The 18,009-nt window shown below is 44.9% G+C and overlaps 1 protein-coding gene across 3 annotated transcripts in view; it reads left to right on the top strand.

The window, feature by feature from the left end:
- The window catches only part of FBLN2 (fibulin 2), a 202,261-nt gene extending 192,525 nt beyond the window's left edge, over nt 1-9,736 (top strand). For all 3 annotated transcript variants that reach the window (XM_030570266.1, XM_030570265.1, XM_030570264.1), the window contains exons 16-17: nt 5,998-6,121; nt 7,585-9,736. In XM_030570266.1, the coding sequence (XP_030426126.1) occupies nt 5,998-6,121; nt 7,585-7,942 (482 nt within the window). In that variant the 3' untranslated portion in view covers nt 7,943-9,736. The remainder of the gene's footprint in view (nt 1-5,997; nt 6,122-7,584) is intronic.
- The last annotated feature ends 8,273 nt before the right edge of the window (nt 9,737-18,009 follow it).

The raw sequence follows: 18,009 nt of genomic DNA on the forward strand, positions 1-18,009 counted from the left end.
CATGTGCTTGGCGTTGTACAAGTTCGCTGAACTCCTTCCCCAGGAATCGCATACAGAACTTTCTGCTCTGGTAGAGGAGGGGAAGCTAATTTCCCAGGCATCCCTCCAAGCATTCCTGGATGCAGCAGGTACAGCCTCCCATGCGCTGGCAACCGGGCTGGTCATGCGACGGGGAGCCTGGCTTCAGGTCTCAGGCCTTCCACATGAGGTCCAACAGACCATCCAGGACCTCCTCTTCAAGGGCCCATGCTCTTCTCCGAGAAGATGGACAAGAAGCTCCATAGCCCAGAGGACTCAAGGGCTACCTTACGCTTGCTAGGCCTGCACACCCCAGCCACTCAACACAGGCAATTCAGGCTGAAGCCGGCTCCACAGCTGTACTAGCCCCAGAACCACCTGGATCCCTCACATAGGCAAAGGAGAAACGACAGAAGGAGGCAACAACAGTCCTCCAGCCAGTTGTCCGGCCAGCCACAGCCTCCGTCGGGGCCTAGACCCTAAATTTGATGGTGTGGTCAAGGGCGACCTACCAGTCAGGACTCTGGATCCTACCAACCCTACCTTTTCGTCACGTCTGTCCCCCTTCTATCGTGCCTGGTCCAGAATCACATCAAACAGTTGGGTGTTTCGCACGGTAGAGAGGGGATATTCTACCCAATTCTCCTCCCCATGCCTCACCAGCCCTCCTCCCCATGCCTCACCAGCCCTCCTCCCTGTCCCTCTTCAGGGACCCCTCTCATGAGAAACTTCTAATTCAGGAAGTGCAGTCCCTCCTCATAGTGGGGCAGTGGAGGAAGTTCCTTAGGAACTCTGGGGCAGGGGTTTTTACTCCCCATATTTCCTAATACCGAAGATGAAAGGGAGCCTCAGACCCATTCTGGACTTGCGGCATCTGAACAAGTTTGTAAAGAAGCTCAAGTTCCATATGGTATCCCTGTCCTTCATCATCCCCTCCATGGATCCAGGAGACTGGTACGCCGCCCCCGACTTGAAGGATGCGTACTTCCATATCACAATAATCCCTCAGCACAGATGTTATCTCAGGTTTGTAGTGGGCAACGCCCATCACCATTTCGCAGTCCTGCTTTTCAGCCTGTCAACGGTCCCAAGGATCTTCACAAAGTGCATGGCAGTTGTAGCAGCTTTCCTGCACAAGCACGGAATTCAGGTGTTTCCATACTTGGATGATTGGCTCATCAAGGGCTGTGCCAAGGGACTGGTGGAGGCTCAGGTGGTCTTTATCACACAGACCTTCCTCGAGCTTGGTCTCCTGTTGAATGAGGCCAAGTCTACCCTGTCTCCTGTCCAATGGATAGAGTTCATAGGGGCAGTTTTGGACTCAACGCAGGCCAGAGCATACCTACCGGAGGCCAGGTTAGGGTCCATGTCTGACATCATCCTTGGTCTCCGCCATTTCCCGAACACCACAGCGAGGAACTGCCTCAAGTTGCTGGGACATGTGGCTGCATGCACCTATGTAGTGAGCCACGCCAGGCTCAGGCTGCACCCTCTTCAGTCCTGGTAGCGACTGTGTACCTACCAACCAGGGACACGCTGGACTCAGTGGTGACGCTTCCTCAAGCAGTGCTGGATTCCTTCCAGTGGTGGCTCAACCCACGGTTGGTCTGTGTGGGAGTACCCTTCACCAGCCCTCAGCCATCCCTTTCCTTGGTGACAAATGTGTCAGATCTGTGGTGGGGGGTGCAACTCAGGAATCTCAGGACTCAAGGCCTTTGGCCCAGAGGACCTTTCCTTGCACATCAATGTCGGGGAGCTATGGGCTGTTTGCTTTGCCTGTCTCACTTTCAAATTTTTCTTAGTGGGCAGGTGCATTGCAGTCCTCATGGACAATGTTCTATATCAACAAACGGGGGTGCATGCTCCTCTCCCCTGTGCTGGGAAGCCCTCGCGTTATGAGACTTTTGCATAAAGAACACAATTCACCTTATGGCATCCTACCTCCTGGGAGTGCAGAACAGCCTGGCGGATGCCCTCAGCCACTCGTTCCATGGCCACGAGTGGTCCCTTTGCTGAGACGTGGCATGCTCAATCTTCCATCTCTGGAGTTATCCCCAGATAGACCTATTTGCCTCAAGTAACAACAGGAAGTGTTGACAGTTCTGCTCCCTCATGGGGCGCAGTCCAGGGTCTCTAACAGATGCCTTCCTCCTCTTGTGGGAAGGCGGCCTGCCTTATGCCTTCCCTCCGATCCCCATGGTCTACAGAATACTTCTCAAGATACACAGGGATCATGCTCACATCATACTGATCGTGCCGGCGTGGCCGTGCCAGCATTGGTACATGTCGCTGATGCACATGTCCATACAGGCACCCCTAACATTGCCCTTCTCCTGGACCTGATCACGCAGGATCGGGGCCACCTCCGCCACCCAAACCTGGCTGCACCTCACAGCCGGGATGCTGCATGGCTAAACCCAGTGGAAATGCAATGCTTACAGCAGGTCAGACAAATCCTCCTCGGTAGCAGAAAACCATCCACCAGGGCCACATACATGGCCAAATGGGAACGTTTTTCCATCTGAGCTGAACAGCAGGGACAGGCTCCATTGCTTGCCCCGATCCCTCTCATCCTGGATTGCCTATTCCAGTTGAGAGAGTGAGGACTTTCCCTCTCTTTGGTTTGGGTCCACTTAGTGGCCATCTCTGCATTCCACCCAGGAGCTGAAGGTGGTTCAGTCTTTGCAAACCCATTGGTTTGTTGCTTTCTCAAGGGCCTGGATAGTCTGTTCCCGCATACTCGACAACCAGTCCTGGCTTGGGACCTTAATTTGGTCCTCTCCACCCTCACGGGGCCCCCTTTCGAGCTACCAGCTATGTGCTTGTTGCTATATCTCTCCTATAAGGTTGCATTCCTCATGACTATCACCTTGGCCGGAAGGGTATGGGAACTCAAAGCACTGACATCCGAGCCTCCATACACTGTCTTCCACAAAGACAAAGTCCAATTCAGGCCACACTCGGCATTCCTTCCTAAGGTGGTCTCCCAATTCCACATTGGTCAGGACATTTTTCTCCTGTGTTCTACCCTAAGCCATACTCCTCCAATGCAGAGCATAGGCTGCATTCCCTGGATGTTCTCAGGGCCCTGTCATTCTATAATGAACGAACTAAACCGTTCAGGAAATCAACCCAACTCTTTGTAGCTGTGGCCGACAGGATGAAGGGGCTACCCATCTCTTCACAGTGTATATCCTTGTGGATCACGGCTTGCATCCGCGAATGCTACAATCAGGCCAAGGTGCCTGCCCCACCAATCACAGCCCACTCCACAAGGGCACAGGCCTCCTCGGCGGCGTTCCTGGCTCAGGTCCCGACACAGGAGATATTCAGGGCTGCCATGTAGTCCTCAGTCCACACATTCTTGTTGCACTATGCCATCACGCACCAGGCCAGAAACAATGCAGCCTTCAGCAGGGCGGTGCACCAATCTGCAGTGAACTCCGACCACACCACCAAACTCAGACTTGTGAATCACCTGCTTGGAATGCACATGAACAATCACTCGAAGAAGAAAAAACAGTCACTCACCTTTTTGTAACTGTTGTTCTTCGAGATTTGTTGTTCATATCCATTCCAATACCCACCATCCTGCCCCTCTGTCAGAGTGCCAGCAAGAAGGAACTGAGGGGGTGGAGGGTCAGCAAGCCCCTATATAGGGTGCCATGGAGGCGCCACTCCAGGAGGCACCAGGGTCAACCCTACAGATGCTGCTAAGGGAAAATCTTCCTGCTGGCATGCACGTGCCGCGCACATACCTACTTGGAATGGACATGAACAACACATCTCGAAGAACAACAGTTACAAAAAGGTGAGTAACCGTTTTTTTTGTGCGTGTTAACTGGCACTTAACCATGCAGCAGAAGTAACTGTGTGACAAGGTGCTTGTTTTCTTGCACAGATGCACACATGATTGCATGAGCAAATGCAGATTTCTGAGCAATGCCAAATGGATGCACACAGAATTTTGCAGGATCATATATAGAAGCCTCTTTGAAGAGATGGTCTTATGCATTTCTTTCTAGAACAGTCTAAATTCAGTCCTCTGTTGATGTAAATCAGCCTTAACCCAATTAAGTTAGGTCAGTTTGCAGCAGCTGAAGATCTGGGCCTGAGTGTTCCTCATCTTCTCCATTCTTATACTGAAAGCCACTAAAGTATTGTCCCTTGTATCATTTATTTGCTGGCATTTTCATTGCACTGTGAATTCAAACAGAGGAGTTGTAGGCAGCTCCTCAACATATAGAACATTTTTAAAAAGCTGTGCAAATTTCACGCTATAGCCAAACTGATGAAGTGAGCCTTTCATGACATTGGCTACAATATAGAAACATTTTCTGTTTTTACCTGGGGCCGGTTTTGAGAATTAATGAGCGACCTAATTTACTTTAATTCACTTGTATTTCGTATAGTATATATTTTTGCTGGGCTTTTAAACCAGTCAGTGTTGCCTGCAAGATCAAGTCTCATCTCTAGGGGGGATGGCTGTGGTTTTCCTTTAAGAGTCTGTTTCCTGTATGACAATTGGCAGAATCATAGAGCACTACACAGTCTGCATGGTTTGTCTGTTAACATTTATTTCATTTTAAAATCCCCTTATGTTGTCTAGACATTTGAGAAAACACAATGTGACTGCAAGATGTCTACCAATCTTTTTGCTCACGTTGGGTCCCTGTGATTGCATCTGGTTTTCAGCATTTGAGGACCATGATTTAGTACTATGCATTTTTATTATTCAAGTAGTCGTGTTTCTGCCCAGTGACTTGAAACATCTTTGGGTTTTACTTTTCCTTAGAATTCTCTGTTGCTTTCTGCAATTTTTGTCACTAGTAGAGGACTTTTTTTAGATTAAATACTTAGGATCAAGTTGTCTTGTTTTAAACTGTTGTTCATGAAGTTCCCAGATTCAAAATAACCATGTAGGGAGCTCTTTAAATAGTTGTATGCTGACATAATCTACCTTTCTGACCCTGTAAAAAATCAGTGAGAGGGGACTGCTTGTTGTAAATACCGGCTGGTTATGTCCTATGAGATTATTGCTAGTGACAGCGAGGAAGCAGACTTAAATAATTGTGGTTCACTATATTGTTTATAACATGGATCTGCTGGCACCTCATGAACAACAGAGATGACTAACCAACTCAGAAGTAGTTCTGCCCAAATCATTGTTTCTATTTTGACCTTGAAATGTTTTGTTTGATTACAAAGAGCAGTGATATGATAGCAGGATTTTTGGTTTCAAGAGTTCATTTCCTTCTGCTGCTTATTCCCCACTGAAAGTTAAAACAATCCTGGGTTCCATCAGATTTACTTGCTGTGGAGTAAGAGCAGCAGAACTTAGCATCTCAAAAGATGTGAAAATATTTGCAAAATGCTCAGCAGTGGCAGGTGCATCTTGGCAGGATGGTTGGAGTCTGCTGAGTCACCTCAGCGTGGGAGACCTGGCAGTCAAATGATAACGAGAGAGAGATTGCAAGTGCCTTAGATCAGGAACCCTTGTCTTCCTTATTTCTTGTACAGTGTCAGGCATGCTGTCCGCTTTTGACTAATAATAAATGACAATACTAAGAGGGAGGTAAACCAGTTTTTTTCACAACCTGTTTTAATATGCACTGGAATTTTACCATAACCTAAACAAACATACTTTATTCCACCATTCCAAGAACCTGAAAGCTACGTATCTGGATATATGTACTGGAGTTGAGCCTCACCTACAAAATTTGGATCTGGATTTCAAGTTCTGCATGTTGACATTGTGTTTTGTAATAATCCAAGCCTGCAGGCGACAGTCACTATTGGTAGGCAAACTCCCAGCTACAGAGTCAGGATGTGAGCCCTCATCCTTCAGATCCAAAAGCACAGGCCTGCCTCTCTTTTTGGGTATATCACACACGTGTACATCTGTTCAGGTTCATCTCTCATGATTACACATAGTACTTTGTAGATTTACTGCATATTTTCCCCATTTTCCATTGCCAGATATTGATGAATGTGCAATAGGAACCCACAATTGCTCAGCTGCAGAGTCTTGCTACAACATCCAGGGCAGCTACCGATGCCTGTTGTTTGAGTGCCCTCAGAACTACAGAAAAGTATCTGACATGTAAGTCCTCACTGTTATCATAACCAACTCCCTTTGGCTGCTTATTTTTTTCAAACTGTTTTAGTCTTATGGTATTTGTAAAGTGCACCTTGCTACTCTGCTGTGGCTTCTAGGCTGTCCAGTGAACTACTGCTGCTGCTGCTGCTGTTTTAGAGCTCTGTGCTTTAATATTCACATTAGGGCTGGTTGGAGATTGTCCAAGGGGATTTTTTCTGTTGGAAAACGCTGCTTTCTCCCACAGAACTGGCATGAGCAGCCTAGCAAAGGGCTTCCAGGGTCCCCAGCTTGGAGTCAGGGCTCCCAGTTTCTCAGTAGTCTGGAAGTTATGAGAGCTTTGGCTCCCCAGACTGCCCAGCACCTCATCTGGTGGGTTGCCAGGGCCCTGAGCAACTCAAGGAGCCTCACCAACATTTCAAAAACATCCAAGTGAAATGTCATTTCAACTTTTTCTATGCAAAAGTTTGCAATTTCCAGTCCTTGGGAAATTTGGGGGTTTGTTCCATGTCAGAACCTTCTCTTTATATATATAGATATAGATATAGATATATAGATATTTTGGTGTTTACTATGGAACGGGAATTGCAGTTTCAGCTCTATTGCACGTGTTCACTGTACAATCTGAGGCACTGAAGCAGCTGCCCCCCAAGGATCGATCACATGGAAGAGCTATCCCATTAAAGTAGAAGCTGTGAATCACACACAGAACTGGAACGAAGGAACACCTGTTTTGTTCTGATTGTACTGTGTCATTCACCTTAGTGGGGCAGTTTCCCAGGAATCCCTGCATTAGTTTGAACTGCCTGCAGTGTGGGGCCTCTGTGCTCAAAAAGCAGCCATGTCCAAACATTCACAATCAAAGAGGATGGCTGTGTTGAGTGGCCTTGGAGAATGGGGTGGGAAGGAAATACGAGAGCTATGGAGAAATCACAGAGGATGCTTTTCTCCTCTTCAAAATGAAAATCCCCATCACTTATGCCTTAAACATAGTTTTATTGCTTTCTTTAAAAGCTAGAATGGGGCAGTTTGGCTAGTATAGGCACTTGTTAAGAGTTAGAGCACAATTGCCTCTCTAAGTGCGACTGTTTCAGATTTCATAAAACACAATCCCAATCTTGCACTTTGATTCACAGATTCCTCCTCCAAGCGTTAGGCTACACACAGTATGACTTTTGTCTAGCTTTCTCTGTATGCTCACTGTGGAGCTTTCAAACAGGATTCTCCATGTGGAAGATGTTTTTGGTATGCTGTTGTACTCTGACAATTACATCATTTACAAGTGTTTTATGGGGGCTGTAAAAGCAGAACCAAGCAGCTGTTAATTACACAGTTGAAGCTTGGGGCTCTGCTGCATATCTGTCTAACACATGCCAAAGGCTTCTTATGATTTTGCAAATGACTGAAATGTACATCTTCTAACTCACGGTTACTGTAATACTAACCATTTCTTGTTTTTACTCTCTCAGGAGGTGTGAACGCAACAATTGCTTTAATTATGTGGATTGCCAAAACACCCCTGTTCGAATTACTTACTATCAGCTCAACTTTCAAACCAACATCGTAGTCCCAGCTCATATTTTCCGTATTGGACCTTCACCTGCCTATGCTGGAGACAACATAATCCTTACCATCAACAAAGGAAATGAAGAAAACTACTTCAGCACTAGAAAGCTTAACTCCTATACAGGCATTGTCTATCTTCAGCGACAAGTGAAGGAGCCTAAAGACTTTTTGTTAGATGTTGAAATGAAATTATGGCGTCAAGGAACATACACAACTTTTCTTGCCAAAATTTATATATTCATCACATCTCATGCGTACTGAGGCATGTATTGACATTGGAGTTTATTGGTGCTATGCTCTTTTAATATTCTACCAAAGCTTATTACGGTGGAACTGCTATTTACTGTATCTAGCCTTTATAATAACTTTCTATCATTGCTTCAAACTATTTTATTGGGTTGTGTAAATTAACTTAATTTTTACTGACTTGCCTTTTGTGTAATTCTTTAGATGTTAATTGGACTGTATGTATGTGAAGGAAAGATTTTAAAGGCAGTACATTTGTTGTGTGCTGAAACCTTCTTTTACAGTCGCTCCAGTGAATTCCTTTGGTTTAGTTACATTTATAAGATACTGCACTAGAAAGAAAAACAGTTCACTTGGGGGCTTTGGTTTGTGCCACTGATTAGGGAAAAAATTAACCGAGCAGTTTCTCTTTAGCACACATTGCACAAACCTAAAGTTTTGCTTAGCCAAAAATTTCACCAAGGTGTGTCTGCACCCAGATGCTATGGTGATGAAGGCCATGTAAGTACAGACAGACAGCTAGTGCATCTCATATAAAAGGATTATTTTTCCCCAACTTTCATAGTATATTGCCTCTAACAATAAATACAGAAAATATACAAACAAACCCTCCCCACCAACAAACAAACATAAACTGTAATCATAGGCTTGACTTTAAAGGGACTACTCATATACTTAAATTTAAGTACTGTCCAAGTATTTACAGGACTGAGGCCTTAGAGTTATGTCTTGCACTGCCAATTAAAAACTCACACTGCAGTTAGTAGCATTTGTCTTGTACCGTTTGAACTCATCTCTATACAAACTCATTCTATTCAGGTAGCTCTGCTTATAGATTAGATGTGTTATAATTCTTAAAAGGAATGCCAAAGAGGAAACATGTAATCAGTTACCACACCTAATTCAAAAGCCTGGATGTGCAATTAGATTAATAGATTGCAAAATTTTATTTTCCAAGAAAATGACCTCAGTTATGCTACCTTCATGATGCAGAGGAGAACGCTAGATAAATTGGCAGTTTGTATTATGTCATTTGTCATATCATTATGTTACAGCACAATCTCTGTTTCCTCTAGTCTCATAGGAAACTGGATGAGGTTCTAAAACTGAGAGCGAGGTGTGGTATGTGTAGTGTAATCCAAGTATTTGTTAGAATTTAGAGGTGAATATCAGAATTTTTTTTGTAGATCTTTTTAAAAAGTTCCAGTGCTGTAATCTTCTGAGCATTCTTTGACCTAGTTATAATTATTCTGCAAAATGTTCTTAATGAAAATCATAACTACAATATATAAATATTTACTACACTGTAGTTTAATAATCCATTCTATCCTACAGTAGATCATATATTGACCAGTGTGCATTGTATATAAAAGAAGAGAAACCAAGTCCTATGTCTTTTTATACAGTAATAATTAACCATTTGATTATCATCTTTTTGTAAAATATTAACTTGTTTCTACTGTGGATTAAGAATATGTAAACGCTATCTATGGGTGAAAGGGGAGATGTACTGTATTCATTATATCCCATGGCCAATTCTACCATTTCAAATGTCATTTTTTAAAAATTTGGATTTTTTCCAGGTAATAAAATATAAACCCTTTTTGTACCTAACTTTATACGTATCCATGACTGTAGAAAATGAATTTTTATTCTTTAGTTGTAAATTCTTGGACTATCTATAGGTTGCATACTTCAAACTTATTCCTGTTCTGTCAGAATCCTTTCTGTAAAAGTGATCTTTCTTCCATGTGAGTTCTGTTTTCTATAGTTAATGGTCTTAAGAACTTACCAGTAAAGTACCAATCAGAAACAATGTGTTTATGCAATTTATCATTTCAAGTAAATGCATGTCTGCAGTGCTAGGATCGGCAAGATGAAGAGGCAATGCCCAATGAGTACAGAAGTCTTTCAGATTCATTATGCAGCTTGCACATTAAGAGGTGATAAGAGTTCTCTGTGCCCCAGCAGGGCACATCAAGAATCACTGAAACCCAAAGTTCTCCATCAGCATTAGTATTTGATTGAGTGTAAATGCCATTCAAGCTCCAGCACTCTGTCCTGTCAGAGAATTAATGGACAGGCGATTTGTTACTTCTGCAGACTAAAAGCAACAACAGTCAATCATTATGTTAAGCCTCTGGCAGTTTGAAACACTGGCTTTTCATTTTCTAGGGCAGGTAATTGATGAACAAAGTTCTGGAAAGGCTTTCTGTACTATTATAAAAAAAATGTTATAGTGTTTAACACTGTCTTCATCAGCACTGCGACCTATGGGCACCCAGATAAGAGAGAATGGTCATTCTACTCTACCTAACAGAGAAAAGAAAAGGCCTCTGCTGGATAACTTCACATTTTAATTTTTCTAAAGCAACCAAAACAGCCACTTACCTCTACTTGAGTGGAGTAGGGCAGGGAGGGGGAATATGGTCCCTGTTAGTTCTCAGCAATAGGCACAGTGTCATTAGGGTTAATACTACACACATTGTGAGTCACTTGCTCCTTTCTCCTTCAGTCCCCAATGCTGTAATTGACTCAGCACGAATGGATGCTGTACCTACACACAGCCCCATTCATTTCATTTTCAGTTGTAGGTTCAGGACCTTAGGGTTTGGACTAAAGCACATTGAGGTCAACTGATATATTCCTATTGAGTTTAATGGGTTTTGGATTGGGGCCTTATTCTCTTGTTTGTTGACATAGAGTCTGAATCTCATTTATGCTAAGTGTAAAGGGGCTTTAGGGTAAATGGGATTCAGGCCCATAGGGCCAGATCCTCAAAGGTATTTCAGCCTTAAATCCCATTGATTTCAATGGAAGTTAGGTGCCTAAATACCTTTGAGGAGCTGGGCCATAGTGCTTGCAACTGTGCATTAATCAACCATTGGGTGGGCTAGGCCTTAATAAGTTTTGTGGTCTTAAAACAAGATGTCTATATTTTCCTTCTTGTGTCAGCCTTTTCAGAACAAATCAAGCCACTACTGAAATACTGAGCTTTTTATTTCAATTTTTTTTAATGAGTGCAGGTATTTGAGGTGTGTTCATTTTTCCTGGCTATGGCATATTAAAAATTCATAACAAAACTTTATTTAAATTGATTAAATTAGGCAAAGATGACAGCAGTTGCAATCCTAATGATCAGACTGGCTTAATAGACTTTGGACAAGTGTGAAAGTAAATATTTAAACCACTCAGCTAACTAATATCCTTAGGCTTCCATAGAAAGGAGAGGGGTTGCAAGTGACATGTCTCTGAACATCCTATACCCCAGGGAACTCTTTTCTTTCTGAGACTCTTCTAACATGCTAGAAAAATACCATGGCCCCGCTATGCCACAACTAGGGTGACTAGGTGTCCCGTTTTCAGGAGGAACTCCCACTCAAAAAGGGACCCTGGTGGCTCTGGTCAGAACCGCTGACCGGGCCGTTAAAAGTCCAGTTGGTAGTGCTGTGGAGCCAAGTCAGGCTAGTCTCTACCTGTTCTGGGGCAGGAGGCTCCGTGGCACACACTGCCCCTGCCCTGAGCACTGGTTCTGCATTCCCATTGGCCAGGAACAGCCAAGGGAGCTGGGGGTGGTGGTGCCTGCAGGCGAGAGCAGCCTGTATGGTAGAGCCTTCTGCTCCCCCACTTCCCACTGGCCTAGGAGCTGAACCTGCTGGCTGCTTCTAGGGTGCAGCACAGTGCCCAAGGACAGGCAGGAAGCCTGCCTTAGCACCCCACCGTGCCACTGACTGGGAGCCGCATAAGGTAAGCCCGCTCCCCAACCCTGAGCTCCAACCTCCTACCCTAGCCCGGAGCCCCCTCCTGCACCCCAAACCCCTCATCCCGGCCCCACCCCAGGGCCAGCACCCTCAGTCCAGAGCCCTCATTCTTCCCACACCCCAACTCCATGCCTCAACCTGCAGCCTGCCCCCCCCTCCCGATTATGAATCCCTTGGCCCCAGCCCGGTGCCCCGTCCTGCACCCTGAACCCCTCATTTCTGGCCCCATCCCGTAGGCCACACCCACATTTAGAGCCACCCCAAACCCCTGTCCCAGCACAGTGAAAGTGAGAGAGAGTGAGCCATCAAGGGAGGGGGAATGTAATGAGCGGGGGACAGGGCCTTGGGGAACGGGCATGGCTAGTGTGTTCGGTTTTGTGCCAGTAGAAAGTTGGCAACCCTAGCCACAACTGTTTTTCTGCACATAAAAGCCAGGGCTGGCATTAAGAAGTAACAAGCAGGGCAATTGCGCAGGGCCACAGGGGACACCACAAAGCTAAGTTGCTCAGGCTTTGGCTTCAGTCCTGGGTGGTGGACTGCAGCCCTATATCACTGGGCTTTGGCTTTCTGCGCTGAGCCCTAGTGAGACTAATGCTGGCCATACTTGGTGGACCTCCTTAAACTTGCCCATGAGCCCATCCCCAGGGGGCCCCAGACTCCTGGTTGAGAACCACTGTTACACCCTACACAATCTTGCAAGTCATATACTACATGTTGTTCATTTAAAAATCAGTGTGAAACACCTCTCCTTACATATATGAAATTGGACCATCAGTTACTAGCTGTATTATATTTATCTAATATGTAGTTGAGAGAGAAAATAAGCCCCAAGAATGAGGAAAATAAACGTCTGGAACTGGCTGGAATGTGCATAGAACACTGACTTGTAAATGAAAATCTTAATGTTTTCTGGAAACTCAAGTATGTTAGATAGAAGGCAACTCTTCGGGTTTTTGTATGACTGGAATTTACGTGACAAATAATCCAACCTCTCAACCATCCAACGTTACAAGTTGTAAATAGATTTACTAGGATTAACTAGTGGATGAAATGGTTCAGTGTATTAGATAGAAATAGGCTTCCCTCCTTCCCCTCACAAACCTAACTTATTTTCAGTGTTTGCATCCTTCCTTGTTCCTGGTCCTTAGAGGAAGTGAGTTCCAGTCCCCAGCTAAATCCTGTGTCTTTAGCTCAAGTTATAGAGATTCAAGGTGAAATCCTGGCCCCATTGAAGTCAATGACAGTTTTGCTATTGACTTAACTGTAACAAAAGGTTCTCCTCCTTCTTTTAACTCTAGATTTCTCAGGCTCAAGCCCCCGGCTTATACCACAATGACAACCATCATACAAAACCCCTCTCCCCTAGGGGTTTTGTTTGTTTTTTTGCCCTGTACCAAGGTGGAAAAGGCTCAATGATTTTTTTATTTAAATAGTTTTACAATCAGGAGTGGTGCCAGGGTTTCTGGTGCCCTAGGCAGAATTTGGGGGGCAGCATTTTGTGCTCTCCCCACGGGGCGCGTGGGAGCTTCCGGTTCTGCTGCCGAAGAAGGACCCTCCGCTGCAATGCCGCAGGCGACAGCGGCAGTCATTGAGCTTCTCCATTACCTGCTGCTGTTTTCAGCGGCACGTTGGCAGAAGGTCCTTCTTCGGCAGCGCGACAGGAGCGGAACCAGAAGCTCCCGTGCGCCCCATGGGGAGCGCACATAATACCACCTCCCGAATCCTGGCACCCTAGGCGACCGCCTATGGTCACCTAATGGAAGCGCCGGCCCTGTTTAAAATATTTAAAAAACATTTAAAATTGAAATTGACAGCCTATATTAAGGCCTAAACTTATACTAAAATCATTTACATTAAATGCAAAAAATAGTAAGCAGTATATGTTCAGCGCCAAGCTTTAAAGAAAGTCAAACTACTGAACTGGTAGAAATTACAAGCTAAGCAACAGGAACAAATGTTGAAGTGCAAAACTAGCTTTTGACAGCAATAGGCTTTTCTGCAGATGCAGAGAGTATTTTCTTCATTTCAGTTCATTCAATTAGTTGAGTTCAATGAATAATTCATTCAAAGTTAAGAAACCAGCTGGGAGTTTTAAAAGCATGAAAGATTGTTTTCCTCTGTGAATGTAGGAGTGAAAAGGTGGCATGAGGGGATGAGATCTACTAGTTCTAAAATTGTGAAAGACACAGCAACCAGAAACAAGCAATTCAATTCACTAAGTACAACTAATACTTCCGCTTGATCCATTTTTTCCTTGCTTCTATCACATTGAAGGTATTTACTAAGTTTTAAAAATGCTATTTTTGTGCATTGTCAATTCTATTTGAATTTCCATCCAAATAGAGCTTGATACAAATCATACATAAAATAATTAATTGTCTGGTAAATATGAAATGTATAATTCACCATTTTCTAAAATAGTAATAGATTAAAATTACGAATCTGAATAAATATAAATGAATCTATACAGTTGCTTGTGTGTGTGTGTGTGTGTGTGTGTGTGTGTGTGTGTGTGTGTGTGTGTGTGTGTGTAGAAAGAACCTTTGAATGTAATGTAAGGAATATATTTAGTTGCAAATCACTATGTTTGAATGAGCTTTCGTAGGTGAATACCCACTTCGTCGGATGCATGAGTAGGGTATTCACCCAGAAAAGCTCATGCTCCAATACGTTTGTTAGTCTATAAGGTGCCACAGGACTCTTTGCTGCTTTTACAGATCCAGACTAACACGGCTACCCCTCTGATACTTGACATGTTTTAATGGTTACCAACCCAATGGGACTCAGTCTTTCTTTAGGAAAATAACTAAAAAGAACAAATGCAAACCACAACTAAAATTAAATTGCTGATTTCAATAATCAAAAATCTGTGATTTAAATTGCTTTGACTTAAAACAATGCTCCCTGCTGTATACTGTCCCAGTGCTGCAGGACAAAAGCAGATTCAAACCTATGGATTTGTTTGTTTGTTTTGGAGGTCCTTCATAACTAATGCCATAATATAAGTGATGTATTACACTGATAGCTTTACCACTTCTGATGTAACATTCCCCTATGATTACAAACTTACCAATGCATACAGTAGCACTGATAGCCTTAAATGCAAGGGGGAGTAGTGAAGCAGGAAAAGCAAACCTTTGTCATTTTAGCTGCAGCCATTTCAGAGTCATAACCTGAACTCCAAGTGCCTGGGCTTCAGTTTTCCAGTCCCTGGTTCTGCTTTCCTTGTGCTTCAGCCTATCATTCCCCTCCCTTGTCCATGCTCCAGGTCTAATGGCTTTTAAATGGCTGATCTTGCAAACATGCCTGTGCTTATCTTTGTGCATGGAGTAATCATATCTCCTGACAAGAGGCCAACTAGAGTTGTCACCTGTCCAGGATTTCCCAGTCTTGTCCCCCTTTTTTGTGGTAGCTTCCCTGGAAAATCTGCAAGCATACTCAGCAAATACTGCCAGCTGTCCAGTTTTATGGGATTAGGGTCAGCCTAGATGTCCCAGTTTTGTGTAACTCAGAGGTGGGTGACTCTCAAGCATACTTAAGCAGGTGTGTGAGTGCTTCCTGAATCAGGACCTTGTATTTTTATTGAAAGCAGTATATTATTTTAGCCTTCTCAAGGCCAGCAGGAAGGCAGAGGTTGCCAAAACTAGATTCCACTGAAGAGAAGTAGAGAAAGCAGAAGAAAAGTGCAAGAAAAAGAAATAGTTCTGCAGTTTGCCATTTATTGCAATGGGAGACTGCTGTGCTGAGTTTAGGCCATGTCGGGGATGTCTACACAGCAATATAAATCCAGGATTGAGCCCGGGCTCAAGTCAAACACTACTTGCATCCACAAACTAATTGTTATAACCTATAGCTTGGACCCAGGGTCCCAGGACCCCGCAGGGCTGGAAGGTCCAAGCACAGGTTCACCTGGGACCTACGATCTGAGCCCTATTGCTTTGCTGTGTGCACACAGCCCCAGCTTGACTCAGGTCCCGGATATGCTCCAGATGTATCCTAGAATTCCTAAAAGCAGAAGAGCAGCACCGCAGGCAGCCAATGCAGCAGCAGGAGGTGTCATTACTGCATCCCTGAGCATGTCCTGCTTCTTGCTCCAGCTCCTCCTCACTGCTGGGCAGAGCTTGCCTGGAGCAGGGAGCAAAGCTGAAAGGTCAGAGATAGTTCCTGACTGCCAGGGTGTTGGGGGGTCATCTCTTTCACCAGCCATGCTGAGCCAAGGGCTCTGCTGCTCCCCATCTCTTCAGGTCAATGCTTAGTCCCTGCTCTGCTCTCTATCCCTTTTTCCCAGCCTCCCTTGGGTTGCATGTATTGTGAGGGTGGTGAGTGGGAGCCAGCTCCAAAACTTCCCCGCAGCCTCCCAGGATCCCTTAGCCCTGCCTCCCAGGGTGTGGAGAGGGCAGGGATAAAGGATTCCCACTTCACTGCTCTGCAGTTGTGTGTGTGTGTTTTCATTCATTCTATGTCAAACTTCAAAACAAAAGCACAAAAATAAAAAAAACAACCCCCCCCCACCTTCACGGACCATCCGATATTGAAAATGAACAATTGCAAAGTTTTATTTTAATAGTTTGACAGCCCAAGAGACTGATGTCCTAATTATCCTCAGAACAGGTGCCCATGGGCATTTTCCTGCCACTGTGACTCAGCTGAGAGCTGGAGAGCCCCATTCTCAGATTAGCTGGCAGTTCAGTATACAGCCTTCTCCAACTGCAACCATTCTATTAAGACAGCCACCAAAGCAGCTAATTAGGCAGTTTATGTACCCATGGGCTCCTTATGGACACCTGAGTCCTATCAATAGCACCACAACGGTTAGGAAACAGAGTGGGCAGTAGAGTTTTCCCACAGTGCACCATGTTCCTAGGGCTAGAGTGTCAACACTGGGAGGTGGGCGCTAGGCACTTTAGGATACCCTTACTTAGTCTCGGGTCTTTGCACTGCAGTGTGAATGCCAGAGCCCTTGGTTTGAGCATGGGACAGAAAATTCTTAACTTTAGAGTTAAAAATGCAACCTAGATACTCAAACCCATGGTTCCCTGACATGGCTCAACTGATTCAAGTCCCACTAACCCTAGGCTTACATTGTCGTTTAGACATAGCCTAAGGGGCTGCTTTAGGGCCTCCCCAGGCCTAACCATGTGATTAAAAATGGAAACTCCTAACAGGAAGTGAGTTCTGCCAACTTCTTCTGGAACCAGAACATACCCTGGACAGGAGGTGATTCTTTCTTGAACAGAGTGCCACTGTAAGGTAAGAGAATGCCCTGGCTACTGTATCTGTGTTGTGATGTCCCAGAGAATAACTATGTTCTGGCTCCACTGCAGAACCTCTGTCTTTCTCCCTGATCCTAGGGATATGCCTCACTGTTTCCTTCTTTGGTGGTACCTTCACAACCCAAACTGTGATTGAAAGGAGGGTCCAGCAGTGGTGAATCAGGCTCAGAGTATATAAATGCATCTGGAGCCTGAGCATAAGCCCCTCTTCTCCCATTTTCAGTACATGTCCCATCACAGAGCCATTCAATTTCAAGCAAACATTGACGGGCCTGATTCAGTCACTTCAGTTTCAGTGGCATAACACAGTGGCACATTAAGCCCATTTTCTCCTCAAATCTCCATGTCTTTTTATATGCAGTTGCATAACAATCCTTCAAAGTGCATCAGCCCCATTGTTATCTTTTATTCTTCTAGGCCATGTATCTCAGTTATTCCAGAGGTGCATCTGAGTGGTAGGAGTTGGGAGACAGAGATGACGCTATGCCACCTTTTTTTTTCTGACCCTGGGGCAGGCTGGGAGGCAAACTGTCTTGCCTCCTCAAGCAAACTGGAGCAGCCTAATGGCTGCTCTGACTTCCACTGGCTTGTAGTGGCCTCACACAAGCAATTAGCCATGTAAGGAGGGCTGTCACATAGTGTATTTCACTCTGTACCTCACATGCACCTACTCTTGGAAACAAGGAAGCTAATATGGAGCTGGCCATGTCAGCTTTGTGCCAGCCAAGGATTCCAGGCAGTCTTAAGGTAGCTCTAAACTGTGCTGGCTTGTCATAGTTTCCATGGGGCTTTTGTGCTGTCTGTGGGCTCCTGAAACATAGTCTGTTGTGGCTGCATCCCCAGCACACCAACTGTGATGGTGGAGCCAGGGGAGGGTGGCATAAAACGAAGTATGCCACCTCTGTGATAGCCATGCTGCAGAAATCCTCAGCAGCACACTTACAGACTCCTTTATACCACAGGAGTTATACAAAGGGGCCAGTGTGGTGATTATGGTGGATGGAAGGCAGTCCTGTTTTGGGGAAGGCAGGGCCTAAAGGAGCTGGTG

This window comes from Gopherus evgoodei, chromosome 7 (genome assembly GCF_007399415.2).
Source record: "Gopherus evgoodei ecotype Sinaloan lineage chromosome 7, rGopEvg1_v1.p, whole genome shotgun sequence".
NCBI classification, from domain to species: Eukaryota; Metazoa; Chordata; order Testudines; family Testudinidae; genus Gopherus; species Gopherus evgoodei.